Source organism: Myotis myotis, unplaced genomic scaffold (assembly GCF_014108235.1).
Source record: "Myotis myotis isolate mMyoMyo1 unplaced genomic scaffold, mMyoMyo1.p scaffold_m19_p_10, whole genome shotgun sequence".
In the NCBI taxonomy this organism is placed as follows: Eukaryota; Metazoa; Chordata; class Mammalia; order Chiroptera; family Vespertilionidae; genus Myotis; species Myotis myotis.
The window spans coordinates 13,829,277-13,849,764 of record NW_023416314.1 but is presented as its reverse complement, the minus strand read 5'-3'; the positions used below and the strand labels follow the sequence as shown (position 1 = coordinate 13,849,764).

General features: G+C 37.6%; 1 protein-coding gene across 7 annotated transcripts in view; it reads left to right on the top strand.

Annotated features, from left to right (window-relative positions):
- RDX (radixin) overlaps positions 1-20,488 on the top strand; it is a 92,209-nt gene that overhangs the window by 31,868 nt on the left and 39,853 nt on the right. For 6 of the 7 annotated variants that reach the window (XM_036324544.1, XM_036324545.1, XM_036324541.1 and 3 more), the window contains 5 exons: positions 4,676-4,759; positions 4,952-5,098; positions 8,417-8,513; positions 9,357-9,520; positions 19,261-19,391. In XM_036324544.1, the coding sequence (XP_036180437.1) occupies positions 4,752-4,759; positions 4,952-5,098; positions 8,417-8,513; positions 9,357-9,520; positions 19,261-19,391 (547 nt within the window). In that variant the 5' untranslated portion in view covers positions 4,676-4,751. Of the gene's footprint in view, positions 1-4,675; positions 4,760-4,951; positions 5,099-8,416; positions 8,514-9,356; positions 9,521-12,214; positions 12,313-19,260; positions 19,392-20,488 lie in introns of those variants that run through there. The other variant, XM_036324546.1, reaches the window with a different exon arrangement.

The window sequence follows — 20,488 nt, the reverse complement described above, 5'->3', positions numbered from 1 at the left end:
TTTGAGTACTAATTCTGCTCTTTGCTAGTTGTGTGATCTTTGGTGCAAAAACCCAACATCCCTGAGTCTTGAAATCTGAATCTGCATAATGGGGATAACAGTTCTGCTCTGCCTACCTTTTAGTTTATGACGACTGTACATGAACTGTACGGTGTACAGTTTTAGCTGTGAAGTGTGATACAAGTGTTAGTTGATAGCATTACTTAAGAAATTTAGGAAGTATAGCATCAGATATTACTTTTAACGATCTCAGTGCTTAATTGTAGCACACATGTCTCTGATATTAGAATATGTGTGGAGATCTTTTAGAACTGGAGAGAAGTTGTTACTGTTCTTAGTTCAAATTCTCAAGTTTTAAAATTTCCATTTAAATTCAAAACTATATATCTTTTAATCTTAAAAATTCAGTTCTGTACCACGTCTCATAGTAGTTAAGCTCTTAGATATAGCTTCTTTTTCAGGTACTAAATATGAAGAAAGATTAACCTACGTTATGTCTACTTTTATTAATTTCCTTTGATTTTAGGCATCAATGTTTATTTTCATCTAACAAAGTGTACTCTGTTGATATAAGCTTAATAAGTTATCATTAAGTGCAGTAGCTTTAATATTTGATTATTAAATATTAATATTGCAGTAATAGTTATCTTTGAAGGTAAAACAATGCATGTTGTTTACCAAAAGAATCAGGAATATGAGATACTTATAGTCTATGTGTTTGTCTGCTTTTTATTACTATTCTAACCCAAAATTCTTTCTCTCAGATTTTTAAAAATATGTTTTCATTGATTTTATTTTATTTTTTTTTAGAGAGAGGAAGGGCGAGGGATAGAGAGATAGAAACATCCATGAGAGAAACATCATTAGTTGGCTGCGGCCTGCAGCCCACCACTGGAGATTGAGCCCACAACCCAGGAATGTGCCCTGACTGGGAATCAAACCAGGGGCCTCTTGGTTCATGGGTCGATGTTCATCCACTGAACTACGCTGGCTGGGCTTCTCAGATTCTTTTAAGCACTGAATTAAGAAATTGAGTATTGGCACAGTAGAATTTCATTTCTGATAAGGTTTAGTTTTTATTTTTAATTGATGTATAACTTATATATAATAAAATGTACAGCAGATTAAGTTTTAAGCCAGTAGATAAGGCAAATATTATATATAATCAAAATTATCCTGAACAATTTAATTGTTCATCAAAAATAATTTTATCTCAACAAGTATATATAACATAGTTGTTCTTTCAGTGTTAATCAGATTCATATTTGGTTGAGCACCAGATGAATTAATTGGTTTACAGTTCATAGTCATGTGATTTTAAAAAATTGTAAACACTGGAATCACACGTAAGCACAATTTCTTATTTATTTTTTAAAAAACAATTTTTAAGTATTTTTATTGATCTCCAAGAGGAAGGGAGAAGGAGAGAGAGAGATAGAAACATCAGTGATGAGAAAGAATCATTGATTGACTGCCTCCTGCATGCCCCAAACTGGGGATCAAGCCCACAACCTGGGCATATGCCCTTGACCGGAATTGAACCTGGGACCCTTTAGTCTGCAGGCTGACGCTCTAACTTCTGAGAAAACTGGCTAGGGCCAATTTCTTATTTTAAATGCATGTGTGCTGTAACCACTCTATTTAAAAAGAAGATAGCACATGCTCTTTAAAATTTGATCTTTGCTATTGAAAGTACAGTCAGTTGGTCTTCAAGTTAATAGTCTGTGGAGAACTAATTCCAGCTATCTAAGATTAAAAGTGACTCACTCTAATGTTAGAATACTACTAATTTTTCAGTTCAGAATGGAGAAAATATTTTCACAGTGATTGCTAATTTCATGTTTGGTATATAGCACACTTTTACTCATTATCTAAGTATGAGGAATTAGTAATCAGAAGGTTATTTGGCAATCATAAATCATAGTAATTTGATGATTTTGATGGATGCCTTTAATTCTTACATTAAAAAACCCAGATAAGCCATCTGTTCTCCCACAGTAGAATTTAGTTTCCTGGTGATATGAATACTTAGCTCCACTAGATAGTACCTTTTTCCTTTAAAAAGAGCTTGATATACATAGATTTTTATATCCCAGATTTCTGACTTGGGCATCTGGATGGCTAGTAATACCCTTTTGACAAGGTGGCGGGTGGGCAAGGGGTGGGGGGGAGGGAGGAATACATTTCACAGGAGGGAGATTTCAGTTTTGAACCTATTGAGTTTGAAATATCTATAGTTTAATCAAGAGAGGGCTAGCATTCATTTGTCAATGTGTGTTCAGATCTTGGAGAGCAGTTTGAGCTATGATAGTTTTGGGAGTAATTAGCGCAAAAATGGGAATGAAAGAGATGGACCTTAAAGTCCTCTTGGACACACAGAATAAGAGAAAAGCATGGGATAGACCTTGTTGGAACTTTACTTTTAAGTACAGAGAAAGAGGCTCCTGTAAAGTATATTGAGATGAATACCAGGGGAGTGTTACATCATGGAAGCCAAGGTAAAAGAGTGCTTTAAGGTCAGCAGTGTCAAATAATACAAAGAGGTCGAGTATGAAAGCAACGAATGTGTCTGTTGGGAATAACGGTAAGGTGATGGGTAGTGACCTTAGAAAGAGCAGTTTCAGGAGAGTGTTGGGGAGTGAAGCCAGATTGTGGTAGACCAGGGGCAGTGGCCATGAGGTATGGAATTGAAGGGTAGTGAATATAGGCAGTTCTCAAATGAAGTTTGCTATTTAAAAGAAGAAATCTAGGAGTAGCAAAGCATGGGTTTGTAGACATGTTCTGTAAAAGATGGGAAAGAATTGATTTTTTAATATCCTGTACAAATTTTTGAGTACTCTTCAGTGCTGACAAGGGCATATAATGGTGAGCAATATCGCTGTGGTCTTTGCCCTCTGTAACACATAAGTATAGCTGCTAGTAATATAGGCAGGGAACAATAAATACGTCTCCTGCCATAAAGAGTGGAGTGAAGATGCTGAAGAAGTGGAGAGAAGTCATTTAAAGGCCCACATAGAGTAACAGTCAAGTTGGATAGATTGGCCTTAGGCGTGAAGAAGGGCTCTTTCTGGATAGAAGAAAAAGGGGGGAAGGAAGTTTTGGGTACTTGCAAATCATTCATGCATATTTAATAATACAAGAGCATTATGCAAAATACAAAAAAAAAAATGATATCTGAAATACAGGATATAAAAACCTATAGCAGAAATCTTAATGGCATCCAATTTAACCCATATCTTCAGATTTAGTTAACATCTGGATACCAGCAATTCGCTGAATTGATTATGCCTTCAAGGCTGTTTGCACTCCTGTTGGTGAGCAGGGGTCAGATAACAAGAGAAAGGATAGACAAGAAAAATGTGGAAATTTAAGTGCTCTGAAAAAGTCAAAACTCTTTCCCCAAAAAGCAAGGGTTTCAAAAAAGAATACATAGAGACAGGAGCAGTTTGTAATAAGAAAATAATGGTCTGAGACCCCATCCATTAAGGAATCTACTCTCAATACTCACTTGTCCAAGGGAATATTCACCCGAAGATTTCTTTGTATTGCCAAGAAGTTCCTAGGTTTTATGTAAACTTTTAATATAGCAAAACAATATTTTATTTAAAAATTTTTTTTTTATATATTTTATTGATTTTTACAGAGAGGAAGGAGAGGGATAGAGAGTTAGAAACATCGATGAGAGCGAAACATCGATCAGCTGCCTCCTGTACACTCCCTACTGGGTATGTGCCTGCAACCAAGGCACATGCCCTTGACCGGAATCGAACCTGGGACCCTTGAGTCCACACGCCAATGCTCTATCCACTGAGCCAAACCGGTTAGGGCACAAAACAATATTTTAACACCACAGCTTTTGCATCAATAAAGTAGGATTTGGGGATTCACCAATAAAGAAAGATAAATAATTATTATATGACCCAAAGAGAATAGAAGTACATACTCTATAGCTTGCATAATAGGTAAGTTATATGCATGTTGAATCTGCTGATTTGGTATTAAAAATCAGTTTGTGTGTTTTTATATTTGCATAATAAACACTGGAAGGATAAAACAACCTAATGAAAAGTTATTTGGAGGTTATGGTGGTGAGAAAAAGTATAACTTTTCACTTTTCAAAGTATTGCCTATAGAAAATTAAATTTAGCAGCACAAAAAATATATACAGTAAAAGAATTAAGGCCTAAGAATTCTGATTTTCAATCTGTTCTCTAATTTTTCCGTTAATATTGAGTTATTTTTCTTTTCTGTCCAATATTTTATTCATTTGAAACATTTGAATTCTTATAAACTATCTGTATAATAACTTCTAAAGCAAGTTATTTAAAATAATTTCAAAATCCTAGAAACTTTTTGTTTTTAGATAATTGTAGATTCGTGTGCGTTTTTAAAATTGTGGAAAGATCCTGTGTATCCTTTCAGCTCTCCCTTGCATAACTTCAGTACAGTATCACAGTCATAATACTGACATTGATACAATCCACCTAACTTACTCAGATTTCACCACTTTTACATGTAGTCATTTGTGTGTGTTTATTCTAGGCAGTTTTATTGTGTATAGATTTGTTTGGCAACCACCACAGTGAGGGTCTGATTCTAAACTTTTAAAGAGTATTGACTTTTCAGTTATAGGGGCATTTTCATTGGTGTGTTTTTTTTCTTTTTTTTATCGTAGTGTTTTGGAGCAACACAAATTGACAAAAGAGCAGTGGGAAGAAAGAATACAGAACTGGCATGAAGAACATAGAGGAATGCTAAGGTATTTGGATGGTTGTTTTCTTAGTGTTTTTCTCAAATTAAAGTATTTTTATTCTGTAACATTAATTATTACATCAGATTATCCTCAAAAGATCAGTTGACATGAATAAAGCACTGAATTTTAATTCACAGTATTTTTGCAATTTGCTATTACTCTTACTTAAACATATTGTAATAAGCTTTATTTCAACAGGGAAGACTCTATGATGGAATACCTGAAGATTGCACAAGATCTAGAAATGTATGGAGTCAACTATTTTGAAATAAAAAATAAAAAAGGAACTGAATTGTGGCTAGGTGTTGATGCTTTGGGTCTCAATATTTATGAGCATGATGACAAGTAAGTAAGTAGTGAACTAGTCATTAATCAGTTGGCTTGATTACCCTTACTGCTTTTGTCTAAATTAAAAGATTAGTTAATGTCTCATACTGGTAGGCTTTCATATATCATATTTTCATTGTCTCAACATCTTGCAGTTTTATTTTTTAATTTAAAAAGAAAAATATATTGATTTCACAGAGGGAGGGAGGGAGGGAGAGAGAGAGAGAGAGAGAGAGAGAGAGAGAGAGAGAGAGAGCGCGCGCGCAACATCAATGATGAGAGAATCATTGATCAGATGCCTCCTGCACACCCCACACGGGATGTAGCCCACACCTTGAGCATGTGCCCTGACCATGAATCAAACCCGGTGCACAGGTTGACTCTCAACCACTGACGACGCTCAACCAGTGAGCCACCTTGGCCAGGCGCTCAACATCTTGCAGTTTTAGATTTTACTTAGTGTATTTATTAAAATGAGAGGATTTATTTTTATTCTAAGTATGCTTCTTAATCCCTTATAAGTTATGTCTAATAACTCTTAAAATTTGTCCCCTCAATAGTTGAAGAATAATTCTTTAATGTCATGCCTGGCATACAAGTTGAAATTGAAATTAGCATCTATAAGAAATCAGGAGCAATGAGACAATGGAATTAAAAGATTTGTGATTTATTGTTTTGTGACACCTTTTTGTTGAACATTTATAGGAATTGTTTTGAATATTTTTGACATTATTAAAGTAGAATATCCCTGTGTTAAAAATATGTAATTTTATTTTGAAATTGACCAGGTATTTTTATATTAATATAAAATCCATCAAGCTCTTTCAGCCCTTTTCAGGAATGATAGCTGCTATTGCTTCATACCTTTCTTTGATTTATTTACCAAACCATATAAGCATTCAAGTCTGCCAGTAGCACCTTTTACAAAGGCATTTCTCTATTCTGGGTTGGCTCCAAAATTTTAGTTTTATTATTACACATATCTAATAAAACACACATTTCTAAGCATATACATGATGATTGGTATATTTTTTCATTTATGTTACAAAGCAAGTTAAAATGGTATATCATTCAGAAGGGAAAGTTTTGAAAAGCAAAAATAACTTTAAGACTATTAAGGCGTAGTCTTTATTTTTTTTCTTTTAAAAGTTATTAAATTAGTTTTCATCAGAGTACTCATTGTATATATAGATACAGATAAAGATGGGGAATATGAAAGAGGCAGGGTTAGCTCGGGGCAGGAGGGAGGGATTGGGGATTGTGGACAAAGGGTTCTTTGGTCTTTTATGTAATGGTTTAATTTCTTCTTCAAAAATATGTTTTAATGATTTCAGAGAGAGGGAGAGAGAGAAACATAGATGAGAGAGAAACATCATCTATTGGCTGCCTCCTCTATGCCCCCTACTGGGGATCGAGCCTGCAACCCAGGCATGTGCCCTAATCTGGAATCAAACCGTGACCTCCTGGTGCATGGGTCGATGCTCAACCACTGAACCACACCAGCCGGGCTACTTGCTTTTTATGATGAGAATGTATTTATTACTTATATTTCCTTTTTATAAATATATATTTTTATTGATTTCAGAGAGGAAGGGTAAAAGAGAGAGAAACATCAGTGATGAGAGAGAATCATTGATCGGCTGCCTCCTGCACGCCTCCCCACCAGGAATTGAGTATGCAACGCTGGCATGTGCCCTAATTGGAAATCGAACTGTGACCTCCTGGTTTATAGGTTGACACTCATCCACTGAACCATGCCAGTCAGGCCCAAATTTTTTTTAAAATAGGGTTCAACTTTAAAGGTTAGTTAGGTTCTTTTACCGTCTCTGTTACTGGTTATCTTTGTGACCCTGGTCAAATTATTAACTGAAATTTGTATAACTGCTAGGGTCACCTTACAGGATGGTTGTGAGAATTATACGAGAAAATTGCTTTAGAATTTGTAAAAGTAACATGTAAATATAGTGTATAATGTTACCTTAAAGGTAGTATTCTAACAGCCTCCCTTTTAAGTAGGTATTTTTGACTTACTTTGGTGGCCACTAGGGGACAGTATAAAGCATGCATATTGAATAAAGTGTTTTTTTGTAGAAAAAATTATTTGCTGTACTGCAGTCAGTCAGGTTAAGAATTGAAAGGACTATAAATAGATAGAAATTCATACTTTGTTATCAGAACACTGACTGAATATGCCTTTTGGCCAACAAGGTGTTACAGTCGTTTTGTGTTCTTGTTATTGGAAGCAGTGATGCATTTGATGGGCAGTCTGAAACAGTAAAATATATGAAAAGCAGAAACAAAATTACTTGTTCCAGTCTGATTTCCTAAATCTTTGTATGCAGAGAGGTAAACAGGGACATCTGTTTTATCGTCATAGAGTTAGAATTTAGTTCTATTCATCCAAACATTTGTGTATGTAAGTATTTAAAATTTTTTGTGGGAGATATGTCATATACGATAAAACTAAGTCTTTTATTTATTTTTCATTATTAATCCTTTCCCGAGGACATGCTGAGAGAGAGAGAGAGAGAGAGAGAGAGAGAGAGAGAGAGAGATCAATTAGTTGCCTTCTAAATGCACCCAACCAGGGATCAAGCCCAGGTATGTGCCCTGACCGGGACTAGAACTGGCAACCTTTCGGTGCATAGGACGACCGACGCTCAACCAACTGAGCCACTCCAGCCTGGTTAAAATGAAGCCTTTAAAAAAAATGTATTTATTGGTGAAAGTATTACAGATGTCCCCATTTTTCCCCCATTGACTCCCCTCCCACCCCTAATCCTGCCCCCTCCCCCCAGGCCTTCACTGCACTGTTGTCTGTCTGTGTACTGAAAATTCAGTTTTTAGTATATTTATAAATAATGCAAACATTTTCAAATTAAACAGGAAGGAAAACATTTTTTAATATTTAGTAACTTATGTCCATAATTCACACGAAAAGTTATACAAGCTATCTTTTTTCCCCCTCTCTTCTTAAACATATTTAAGCTTAATAGTTGTAGTATCTTGACTCTAAATAAAACCAGTGCAAACTCTCAGAGCTCAGTTTAACACTCTAGAACTAGATAGTTCTCTCTAGGTAATTTTAGGAAAATCAAGGTTCATGACACATTATGAATTTTTTTGGGATAGTTATTCTTTGTTTTATGTGATTTTAACTGATCAAATTTTCCCCTTCAAAGTAAATGTCAACAGTGTGTTGTGAGTAAGTTAGTACATTTTGAAAATCTGGAACTCTTAAGATTGGTCATTTGGATAAATTGGCCCCCAAAAATTGATAGGGATTTTGTCCATTGTTTCCTGCTTCTAACTAAAGGGATGCTCTCATTTTTTAAGGTTAACACCTAAAATTGGTTTTCCCTGGAGTGAAATCAGAAATATTTCATTTAATGACAAAAAGTTTGTTATAAAGCCAATCGACAAAAAGGCACCTGTAAGTAAATTTTTAAAATATGCTTTATGTATTGTAAACTTCTGTGACTTTGCTATGGTATTACTTGAAGAATGACATTGTTCATTTATTGAATTGCTCCTGAGGAATACTCTTTTTCACCTTGTATTGTATAATAAATGTTATTAAAAATTCAAGGTTCCAATTTTATTATACCATACAACTATTAGAGTTTTATTTTAGCTGAAATTTAACTATTAGCTATTAGGAGGTGGTTAAAAATAATCACCATTTCTAAGAAGCAATTTAGGAACGTTGGTGTTGGTGTTTGGAATGTAACAGAGGTACCCCTATTCTGTTAAAATGGATTTGCATCATGAATGTTGTATTTTTGTAATTGGAGGCCTTAAACTTAAATCTTTATATTTAAATAGATTCTTTGATTCCTGTAGTGTCAAACGTAGCTCGTATTCTGTCAGTTACTGAAAAGGCAAAAGATGAGAACAATTCTAGGTTAAAAAACTTGACAGCCTTGAACAAAGGACGGTTTTGAGATAAATGTGATAAAAATGAAAACAAACAAACCCTGAGGTGGAGGCACAGATACTAATAGTTACTTTGGAGAAGAAACAATAATAAATGACAGTTAATGTATTGAGACTATAAAATTATTATCCTCTTCACCAAACTGGTGGGGATTGGAAAGGTTGGGAACCAGTTATATGAAAGTATGGCATATTCATGAGAGATCAGAAACTTTATGATATCTAAGCTTGATGTAATGTGACGTAAGAATTCATGCCACATATTGAGATTTATCTACAGATTATTGTGTGAGAGACTGTCCTTTAGGAAGATTTTAAACTCAGAGTACTTTATGTTTAGGATTTTGTTTTTTATGCGCCTCGTCTGAGGATCAATAAGCGGATTTTGGCCTTATGTATGGGAAACCACGAACTGTACATGCGGAGAAGGAAGCCTGATACTATTGAAGTGCAACAGATGAAGGCTCAGGCTAGGGAGGAGAAACACCAGAAGCAGTTGGAAAGGTATGGAATTTATAGTTTTTCATACTCAAAATTGACATTTTAACGATGTTTTCATTGTATTAAAATTGAATGACAGTTATAATTTTCAGGTTAGAGATCTGAGTAAGTAGCTTTTCATGATTTCACAAATGTGCCTTTCCTTTATCATGCTTGCTTCTCACTGACAGATATTGGCTTGGATGTAGTATGAAATTTTCAAGTTGTTTTGTTTGTGACTTACATTTTTTAATTTTTCAGGATAAGACTATGCTGAATGTTTGGGTTTTTTGTGGTTTTTTTTGCAACAATGTCATGGACATTGTAGAACTCAAAAAGTCATTGTACAGAGTATAGTAATACCAGTTCTCACTATCAGTAACACTATCTTTTTAACCATGGTTCATTTAGACTTCAAAAGAAGATACTATCTATGATAATAAAAGCATAATGTGCTAATTAGACCAGACAGTCCAGACGAAAGCAAGGCTGCTAGGGCCGAGGCAAGCCACTGCCACTGCAAGGGCCAAGCCCCTTGCATGAATTTCGTGCATCGGGCCTCTAGTTAACTATATTAAATTGAGAATTTTTGAAATGGAAAGATTGAGTATAATTCTTGTTGAGCCTAGAGCCAGATTACTGGGTCTGAAACAAAATTCCCAAATCTGATTCTAGATTGATTGAAACTTTATGCTTTATTTGAAAAAATTTAGACACCAAACTAAAGTTAACCTTCATTAAAGAAATCTTTGCAGAATAGCATGATAATCTGTGAAATAGAGTAGGTTCAAAAGAAAACAGAATTGAGGAGACCTAAATATGTGTAGATTTACATATTTCAAACATACTAAAATTACATGATTTGAATCTAATAGGCTCTCTACTAAATATAATTTTGCTTTCTATTCTTTCAGTGTTTGTATTTAATGATGTATTTTTTTCTTAAATGTTCTGTGTAGTTCAGACCTTTTATTAATTCAGATTACTCTCTTCAGCTTACATGTGTTAGAGAAGTTTACTGTATTTAAAATATACTTTATATAGGCATGAAACTTTCTAGTAATTTAACTTTCATACCGTTAAAGATACTTCGTTGGATTTTTACTTTGACTGGGCTCTCTTTTTTACTGTTCTCAGGTGGTTTAGGATCACATGTGGCTCTAGTAATACGTATCTTTTGAAATAGTTCTTTTTTGGGCATTACTTTGTATATATTTAGAAATTACAGTCATCCTTCATGGGGGATTGGTTCTAGGACCCCCATAGATATCCATTCCCTTATATAAAACTAGAGGCCCAGTGTACAAGAATTGTGCACTTGGGGGGGGGGGAGTCCCTCTCGCAGTCCAGGAGCCCTCAGGTGATGTCCTACTGACGGCTTGGTGCTGCTGTGGAGGCGGGAGAGGCTCCTGCCACTGCCACTGTGCTGGCCAACCGTGAGCCTGGACTCTGGCTGAGCAGCGCTCCCCCTGTGGGAGCGCACTGACCACCAGGGGGCAGCTCCTCATTGAGTGTCTGCCCCCTGGAGGTCAGTGTGCGTCATAGTGATCGGTTGATTTGCAAATTAGCCTTTTATTAGATAGGATGGTGTAGTATTTGCATATGACCTATGTATGCTTTACATCATCTCTAGATTACTTATGCTATCTAATACAATGTAAATGCTATGTTAACACATTGTTTGCGGGTAGTTTTTATCGCTCGCTAACAGGTGGCGTGGGCCATTTTTGCTAATTTTTTGCGCAAATGGCAACGTTCAGTAAAATTACGATAACTTTAGTTTACGTATTTATACGTTACCCGCATTCTACCGCTAGTCTATAAAAAACGTATCCCGCGTCTATAAAATACGTGTCCCGTGCTCTACTACCAGTCAGCATAAAACGTATAAATACGTTTCCCGCATACAATGTGTTAATGTAATACTGTATTGTTTAGGGAAGAATGACAAAGAAGAAAGTCTGTACATGTTCTGTACAGACACAACCATTGTAGGCCTAACTACATAGTACACATCAGTGGATGAGGGACCCGCAGATACAGAGAGCAGACTGTGTTATTGCATACTCATCACTCAGTGTCCTGACTGCTCTGCTTATCTGTAATGTACATATGTTATTTATATTCTTAATATTTGTCTACTTGTTCTTTATTTCTTACATGTAGAGAGGAGTGCTATATGGTTTTAATATATGTAGTTTGGGTAATAAGTACCATTTGGAGGTCGTTTACTCTAAGGTCTAGATCAGTGATGGCGAGCCTTTTGAGCTCGGTGTGTCAGCATTTTGAAAAACCCTAACTTAACTCTGGTGCCGTGTCACATACAGAAATTTTTTGATATTTGCAACCATAATAAAACAAAGACTTATATTTTTGATACTTATTTTATATATTTAAATGCCATTTAACAAAGAAAAATCAACCCAAAAAATGAGTTCGCGTGTCACCTCTGACACGCGTGTCATAGGTTCGCCATCACTGGTCTAAGGTCTAGATGAAAGTGGAAGACTTTAAGTTTCTTTTTTGCCACAATAAGAATCCTATGGTTCCTCTTAGATAACTTGTATAGCCTTTCATTAGCGAGCATTGTACACAGTAGGAATTCAGTAACTGTTTAATTCACTTGAATGCCTAGAGGATGTTGTATATTAGCAACATAGAGATTTGGCAGGTGTTGGACATAGCATTCCAAGTCTTCATTTATTCCCTACTTTACAGGTCAGAGAGACAGAAATGACAGCTGTATATGTGGAAACAATTTTGGTCAAGCCCATTGGCAAAGTAGCCAGCAGACATACTTGGGGGAATGCTCGGAGGTATGCTGCCTGTGCTGCTGGACTCTCCTGGGCAGGAACAGTAGCTGGGAAGGGGCAGGCAGCAAGGAAGCTGCTTTCCCTGCCATACGTTGGTGTATGAGGTCCTCTTCTTTCCCCATGACTCTCCTCACTTTGGGTTTTCCACAATGAAAATGGTGTTAGGTGTTACATACCATGGGTTACTGATCTCTGTAGTCTGTGCTCTGAAGTTATTTACATCCAAATAGGTGATAATTCATTCTGTAATTCTGGATGTTTTTTGTATGGCTAAAATTGTTACTAAATTTAAAAACAAGTTTACAATTAGATTTACAATTTAGATTCAGGTACTTACGCGCCAGTTGGGATGTTTTGTGTCATGGCTGGCTGCCTATATCACTAGGACCCAGCTGGTGTCATACAGAGAATATAGGCTTTGGAACTAGATAAATCTGGGTTTCAATCCTCATCTACACTTGCTGAGAAAAACTCGTAAGCCACTATTCTTTTACTGAAAATAATAGTCCTACTTTCAAGGTTTTTTTTTTTATGAGAAATAATGACAGTGTTATACAAACATTTAATAAGTAGTAGCTATTAGGGTAATTCTTTCTTTTTTTCTCTTTTTTTAAAAATTTTATTCCTCACCCAAGGAGTGAGGATATTTTGCCATTGATTTTTAAAATGGATGGGCGGGGAGCAGCATTGACATAAGAGTGACACATCAATTGGTTGCTTTCTGCTGGCCCAGGGCCAGGGATTGAACCTGCAACTGAGATGTATGCCCTTGACCCTTTGGTCTGAAAGCTGACACTGTAGCCACTGAGCCAAACTGGCCAGGGCTAATTCTTAATATTATTAATACACTAGAGGCCCGGTGCACGAAAATCATGCACGGGGGGGGTGGGGGGGAGAAAGGGTCCCTCAGCCCGGCCGGCACCCTCTCCAATCCGTGACCCCTCGGGGGATGCCCAACTGCCGGTTTAAACTGGCAGTCAGACATCCCTCTTGCCATCTGGGACCGCTGGCTCCTGGCTGCCTAGCAGCCTGATTGCTGCCTAACTGCTCCCCTGCCGGCTTGATGGCCCCCAATTGCCCTTCCCTGCCGGCCTCATGGCCCCCACCTGCTCTCCCCTGCCGGCCTCATGGCCCCCAAATGCCCTTCCCTGCCATCCTCATGGCCCCCAACTGCCCCCCCCCCCCCCCCGCCGGCCTCATGGCCCCCAACTGCCCTTCCCTGCCAGCCTCATGGCCCCCAACTGCCCTTCCCTGCTGGCCTGATCGCCCCTAACTGCCTGTGCCTCGGCCCCCACCACCGTGGCTTTGTCCGGAAGGAAGTCGGACAGTAGGAAGATGTCCGGTCTAATTAGCATATTACCCTTTTATTAGTATAGGTAGTCTGAATAGAAGTTTTATGTTAGTTTTTAATCTTCACTTAAAACTGTAATTGGATCCATCTGATAGTCTTTAAATAGTAAGGTATTCTAACATATTTTTTGCATGTTAGTACAGAGAATTTATAGTTTATTAACATGTTATTTACACTCTTGAAATAGAGAAACTTGGTTTCCAAACATAAACTCTAAACAAAAATATTTATATCTATGATTTAGATTTACATTATTACACAAGAGGCTTCATGGGGAAAGTGGGACTTCACTAAGGCTTTAAACTTAGAAATAGGCTTGAGAGTTAGAGAGGGGGAAGATTCTTTCAGAAGAGGAAGCCAGCATAAGCAAACATGTAGAGATGAGAATACGCATGGCTTGCCTAGGGGCCAGAGAATATACCTGCTTGGTCCTCCTAATTGAACATTGTTTAGGGGAGAAGCAAGCTCTTCAGTTTCATGAGGGAGATAAGACAGACCTGTAAAACTAGGTTTAACCAAGAGATGTGGAGAGCCAAAGGCATTTGTTTTAATTGAATACAGTGTTAGTTATTGATGGCTGTAGTCAGGGGAGAATTCTTGTAAGATGTGAGACATAAGCTTCATAAAAGTGCAACAGAGTAAACTGTGTATGTTATTATAAATATTATAATCAGTAAAATATCTGCTGCACATTTATTCCATTTTTGGTACAAAGACTAATCTTCCCACTCCCTAACTTGTTTGTGGCCAAGTTACCTTCATTCTTTTTTTTTTCTGTTTCCATATCTCCTTACCTCCATCCTTGAAGAAGAATGAATTAAATGTCAGTAGGGAAAAATTAAATGAAACCAGCACCCAAGAATTAATGGATATTATTGTAGCCTTTAGGTCTTGAGATCTGGTTTGTGGTGTGGGCCTCGGGGAGGGAGGGAGGACTGTGACAGAGGCTGGGAGGCTAATCAACATCAAGGGCAAAAGGCAGCTTGGCATGATAAAAGAGTTCCTAGAATCTTAAATGCTGTGAGGTTTCATTCAACTAGTAGGGAGATGTGGTGACTCCTAATGTTTGGTTTGGTGCGTAGGAGATCACCATTAGTTATCTGTCTTACTCTTGCAGACTTGTCACAATTCTAGCTGTTTACCCCAAAGCTGGATCCTCTTTATTGGAGGCAGATAGGTATGTAGGAGTTGCAGGAATTTTTAAACTTGGGTTTTACAGGGTAAAGGAAAATGATGAAACTTTGCTGATAACATTATCAGAGCCTGAAAGTTGAGAAACTACATGGCTTTGTGCCTGGCATTCAGAATGACATCAGATGGCAGTGATGTCTTTTTTGGGGAGTATTTAGACATATTCAGGTAAGTTTGAGAAATGAAAATGTCCATTTTTAACTAAAGAAAATTATTTCGATTAAAGTAGTGGTGATATTGAATATTGATTAAACTTATTAAATGGTAATATTTCTGATGATTAATATAACATCTCACCTAATTCTTATTTATCTTTATATTTCTGGCCCTCAACATGCAGGCAGACCCATTGTAGGTTCTTGGTAGATGTTCAGTGAGTAAATCTGACTGTATTTAAAAGAAGCTGTCTCATTAGGCCCATGGCAGATGCAGCTAAATGAGGGAGGCTGTCTTTTCCACCTAGCTTTCATGACCTTTTAAAAATAACAGTAGATACCTACCTCATTCTAATGGAATTGTCAAAGTAGACATAACTGATTTGTCATCTTGTATCTAAACATGAATTGAATCTACTGTAGAAATTAAACTTACATTAATTTATTAATGATTGAAAATTGATGCTCTCCCAGTATTTTACTGTTTAAAATAAAACAGCCTTGTGTGTTCCCTTGAAGTTCCTGCTAATAAGCTAAAGAAGTAATATTTTTAGTATGTCAACTGTGTAGCTAACTCCTTTTGTGCTGACCTCTAATTTATTGTCAAAGTTCATGGAGTATGCAAGTGATAAGTCTACTTCCTTTTTCTCCACACAAGTTTGCATTAAAAAAATTCTGTGCATGCAAGGGATGTAGTTGACAGTTTTACTTTCCTAGAAGTTTTGAAAATTTGTCCTTTGAGTCTCGAAAATGGCTGTTTTTAATATTTTAAAAATAGTGATTGACTATATTTATTGTGACCCCACATTAAGAAACACATAATAATCCAGTATATGTGTATGTAACAGGGTACTCCTGTATTTTTTTTTTAAATCCTTATCCAAGGATATTTTTTCCATTGATTTTTAGAGAGAGTGGAAGGGAGAGGGAGAGACAGAGAGAAACACCCATGTGAGAGAGACACATCGATTAGTTGCTTCCTGCATGCTCCCAATGAGGGCAGTGGCCTGCAACCAAGGTACATGTCCTTGACCGGAATCAGACCTGGGACCCTTCAGTCTGTGGTCCAATATTCTGTCCACTGAGCCAAACTGGCTAGTAGATTTTTTTTTTTTAGGGTAAGAGCTCCTTTTTTATTTATTACTAGAGGCCCAGTACACAAAAATTTGTGCACTCGGGGGGGGGGGGGGCATGTACCTTGGCTGCGGGCACATCCCCAGTAGGGGGCATGCAGAAGGCAGCTGATCGATGTTTCTCGCTCATCAGTGTTTCTAACTCTCTATCCCTCTCCCTTCCTCTCTGTAAAAAATCAATAAAATATATTAAAAAAAAAAAAAAAGAATCATTGATTAGCTGCCTCCTGCACACTCACCCTGGGGATGTGCCCTGACTGAGAATTGAACCCTGATCTCCTGGTTCATAGGTAGACACTCAACCACTGAGCCACGCTGGTAGGGCATGTATTTTTAGCAATATGCTTTTTTGAACACAGCTGAGTATAATGAAGACATAATATTCATGCTGTAGTTTCTTTTTTAAAAGTCTTCATTGTTGAGTATTACAGATGTCCCCCAATTTCCCCCAATTAACCCCCTTCACCTGGTTCCTGCCCCTCCCCAGGCCTTTACCACCCTATTGTTTGTGTCCTAGGTAATGCATAATCCATATATGTATATAAGTTCTTTGGTTAATCTCTTCCCGCCCATCCCCTCCCCGTCCCCCCCATGTCTCTGATTCTGTTCATTCATCAGTTTATTTTGTTCATTAGATTCCTTGTTCCTTTATTTTGATTTTTTGATTCAATTGTTGATAGATATGTATTTATTGGCATTTTATTATTTATGTTTTTTATCTTTTTTCCCCCCCTTTCTTCTCTTAGGTGTTTGTGGGTTTTTTTGTTTGTTTGTTTGTTTTTTTGTCCGTGAAGCTCGTAATCTGACCTTCAATTCTAAATGATAGCTTTGCTGGGTAGAGTAATCTTAGTTGTAGGTCTTTGATTTTCATCTCTTTGAATATTTCTTGCCACTCCCTTCTGGCCTGCAAAGTTTCTGTTGAGAAATCAGCTGACAGTCATATCAGTGCACCCTTATAGGGTAACTAACTGCTTTTCTCTTGCTGCTTTTAAGATTCTCTCTTTGTCTTTAACTTTTGGTATTTTAATTATGATGTGTCTTGGTGTTGCCCTCTTTGGGTTTCTCTTGTTTGGGACTCTGTGTGCTTCCTGGACTTGTAAGTCTATTTCTTTCACTAGGTAGGGGAAGTTTTCTGTTATTATTTCTTTAAATAGTTTTCAATATCTTGCTTCCTCTCTTCTCCTTCTGGCATCCCCATGATGTGAATGTTGGTACACTTGAAGTTGTCCCCAAAGCTCCTTACATTATCTTTATATTTTTGGATTCTTTTTGCTCTTCTGATTAGGTGATTTTTGCTTCCTCATATTCCAAATCACTTATTTAATTCTCAGTAACCTGTACTGCTGATTTCCTGTAAGTTATTCTTTATTTTAGTTAGTGTATCCTTCATTTTTTACTGTCTTTTTAAATGTTTTTTATGTTACTACTAATTTCCTTTGAATTCTAAGATCCTTAAAATTCTCACTAAGTCCCTTGAAGCTCTCATTAAGATCCTTGAGCATCATTACAACCATTATTTTGAACTCTGTTTTTAGTAGTTTGCTTGCTTCTATTTCACTTAGTTCTTTTTCTGGAGATTTCTTCTGTTCTTTCATTTGTGACATGTTTTTTGTCTCCTCATTTTGGCTGCTTCCCTGTGTTTGTTTCTGTGTATTAGGGAGAGCTGCCATGTCTCCTGGAATTGGTAGAGAGACCTTGTGTAGGAGGTGCTCTGTCTTGCCCAGTTGCTCAGCCTCCACAGTCATCTGAGCTGGTCACTCTATGTGAGCCCCTCTGTGGGCTGTATGCCCTGTCTTGTAGTTGAGCCTTGATTGCTGTTGGCATCATTTGGAGGACTTGACCTCCAGACCAATTGGCTGTGAGGACCAACGGCGACTCTAGCGGAAGAGCTGCTGTGCAGGAGACACCCTTATGGAGCAGATGCTCACTAAGTCTGCTCGTTGAGTGTGTCGCTTGTGAATGTGTAGAGTTGTAATCTGGCATGGTCTGAAGCTGTCCACCGGGTGCACTGGCTCTGGGGCTTCCTTGCAGGTGCATAGTCAGCTACTGCCGGTGCCCCGTCTCAGGCCATCCGTCAGGAGCTACAGAGCAATCTGCTGATGGCTGCTACTTGTGTTGGGGTTAGAAGTGCCCATGAGAGACCAAGCTGTGAAGCAAGGCAGGCTGCTGCTAGTGCTGGGCCAGGGCCTCATATTGAGAGGTATGGGACACACTGATGCCAGCTCTTGCTTATTTGAGAGATTTGAGCAAACTTTGAAGCCTGAGCTAGGACAAACCATTCATATGGAAAAACTGCTACAGACAGCTTGGGTGGGACTGTAAATTGGGTGGGGTGGGGCCTCAGGGAATCACCAGGGCAGAGGGAACAGTGTGAGCCAGGTGGATGGAGACTCAGATATGGCTCCTGCCAGTCACCTTTCCGACGAGGGAGATCTCAGCATAAGAACAATTATGCCTATGAACACTTCTGTCTGAGAGAAAGCTGCCTCTGAGCTCTTGCTCTGATGCCAGACAATCCAGTTTCTTCCTATATGTCCCTGGATCCCCCCAAGTCGTTACCCCAGTGCAAGAGCTCAGAGAGAGCAAGTCCAAGTAATTCTGTGCACTTGCCCTTTAAGAGGAACTGCCTGGGACTCCATTAGCCTCTGTTACTCAACTACAAACCGCACTGGTTTTTACAGCCTGAAGTTACATGAACTTCTCTTCCCAGCTCTGGAATCCTGAGCTGGGAGTCTGGTGTGGGGCTGGGACCCTTTACTCCCCATGGGAGGCCTCTGCAGCCAAGATATTCCTCCCAATTTAAAAAAATTCCACACGTGGGTGTCAGACCAGCCTCTTCCATGCCTGTGCCCCTCTTACTAGTCTCGATGTATTTTCTTCACTTCTCTAGTTGTAGGACTTCTATTCAACCAGCTAGCAGGTTGTTTTGAATGATGGTTGCCCTGTATTTTTGTTGTGATTTTGATGTGGTTGTGGGAGGAGAGGAGTACCTCATTTACCTACCTTGCCATCTTGGTTCTTAGATCCTGTAGTTTCTTCTTAGTTGATTCACAGTACTTAGGCTTCATGTGAATATTTCTAGTTATTAATTTGTAACAAAGCAATTGCAATTCCTTTTAAGGGCGCAATTAGAGAATGAAAAGAAGAAAAGAGAAATAGCAGAAAAGGAAAAGGAAAAAATAGAACGTGAAAAGGAAGAACTAATGGAACGTCTAAGGCAAATTGAAGAACAGACATTGAAAGCCCAGAAAGGTAAAAGTCGCTTTTTGACATTGGATTCAAAATTGTTGTTCTTTTGTTAGGTGTAGTATTACTTAAATAAGTATTTTCAAGTGTACTATTACTCTATATTGTAAATGACTATGCATATTAGTTTATTTCTCTTGTTCAGGGTTCCTTAAACAAGAACACTTTTCAATACTTCCTAGCATTTAAACAAAAGAATTTATGCAGTGCTTTATGGAAACTTAAATTCCTTAAGACACCTAAGTATTTTAAGGCATTTTTAAGCTATTCTGACTGTAAACTCTTTTGGAACTCAGTCTCTAAATTTGATTTCAGTATATTTAAAAAATACACAGCACAACAAAATTCTGCAGTTTAGACTCTGGCTAAGTAACTCAGTTGATTAGAGAGTTGTCCTGATATGTCAAGGTTGTGGGTTTGAGTCCCGGTTAGGGCACATACAAGAGTCAACCAATGAACGCATAAATAAGCAGAACAACAAATCAGTTGTCTTTCTAAATCAATAAGTAAACACTAAAAAAATACTACAGTGTATGGAAAGGTTAGATTGGATTTGGAGAGAGTGGTTTATATTAAATACCTCTAGGATTTACTACATTCAAAACAACAAATAGCGGGGAGGACAAAAGAAAAATGGTGTTGAGCAAAGTAAGAGGTTTTCCTGCTTACTAAGGAGTAGTATCTCGGGGCTAACATGAAATCTACGCTTTATAAAACTAGAATTAATACCTGCTTTCCTGACAACTCATAGAATCAGCCATTAGTTCTGTTTGAAATAGAATAAGGGTATTATTCTATTTAAGGTTTATTAAATAATAACCTTGAATAAATTTTATTTTCATTCCTTACACCAGCCTCCCATAGTGGGGAGTTCTCTTGAGCAGTCCGTTAGTAATTTGCAAATGGGGATCTAGAGAAGGAAGTCACAGAGATTGCTATAAATCCACAAACTGGTTGATCATTCCAATTTCTAAGGAGATTATAAACGATTTCTAAGGGTAAAAAACATGGCCTTTTTACTGGCTCATTAGAAGCCTCACTTCTTAGAGCTAAAGACCTAGGAACTATTTAGTTCAAACTCCAGAGGAAGCAGAGACTTGTTC